At 62.3% G+C, this 610-nt stretch overlaps 1 protein-coding gene across 1 annotated transcript in view; it reads right to left on the bottom strand.

The window, feature by feature from the left end:
• Positions 1-218: 218 nt before the first annotated feature.
• The window catches only part of LOC104135272 (zinc finger and BTB domain-containing protein 22-like), a 2,524-nt gene continuing 2,132 nt past the window's right edge, over positions 219-610 (bottom strand). The window contains exon 3 of the mRNA XM_035888657.1: positions 219-287. Coding sequence (XP_035744550.1) covers positions 219-287 — 69 coding nt within the window. The remainder of the gene's footprint in view (positions 288-610) is intronic.

The raw sequence follows: 610 nt of genomic DNA, 5'->3' as shown, positions 1-610 counted from the left end.
TAAAGCTCATGGGGTGACATCATCGGTGGCACCTTGTCCTGTTGGGGGTGGCACTTGGGGACGCAAGTGTCCCTGCAGTATTAGGGGGGATGTCCCCAAGGACAGGAGGGTTCTGGGGGGACAGTGGGCCCTCCCCATGGGGACAAGGGTGTCCCCAGGAGGGGCGGGGATGGACACTGGGATGAGGTCAGGGACTGGAACCCAAATTGGGGGTGCCCTTAGTTGGGAGCTGGCCCCAAACCAGTACAGGGCCTGAACTGGGAGCTGGCCCCAAACTGGGAAAGAGCCTTAAAGCGGAACAGAGCCTCAACTGAGGCAGGAGCTGACTGGGCCTGGAGCCCTGAGCTGGGCCTAGAGACCTAAACTGGGCCAGGAGCTGAGCTGGGCCTACAACTCTGCAGCTGGGCCTAGAGCCCTGAACTGGGCCAGGAGCTGATCTGGACTGGGAGCTGAACTAGGCCTAGAGCCAATCTGGGCTGGGAGCTGAACTGGGCCTAGAGCCCTGAACTGGGCCATAGAGCCCTGAGCTGGGCCAGGAGCTGAGCTGGGCCTACAGCTCTGCAGCTGGGCCTTAGAACCCTGAGCTGGGCCAGGACCTGATCTGGGCTGG

This window comes from Egretta garzetta, unplaced genomic scaffold (genome assembly GCF_000687185.1).
Source record: "Egretta garzetta isolate BGI_Z169 unplaced genomic scaffold, ASM68718v1 scaffold431, whole genome shotgun sequence".
Classification (NCBI taxonomy): domain Eukaryota; kingdom Metazoa; phylum Chordata; class Aves; order Pelecaniformes; family Ardeidae; genus Egretta; species Egretta garzetta.
This window is presented reverse-complemented; position numbering and strand designations above follow the sequence as displayed.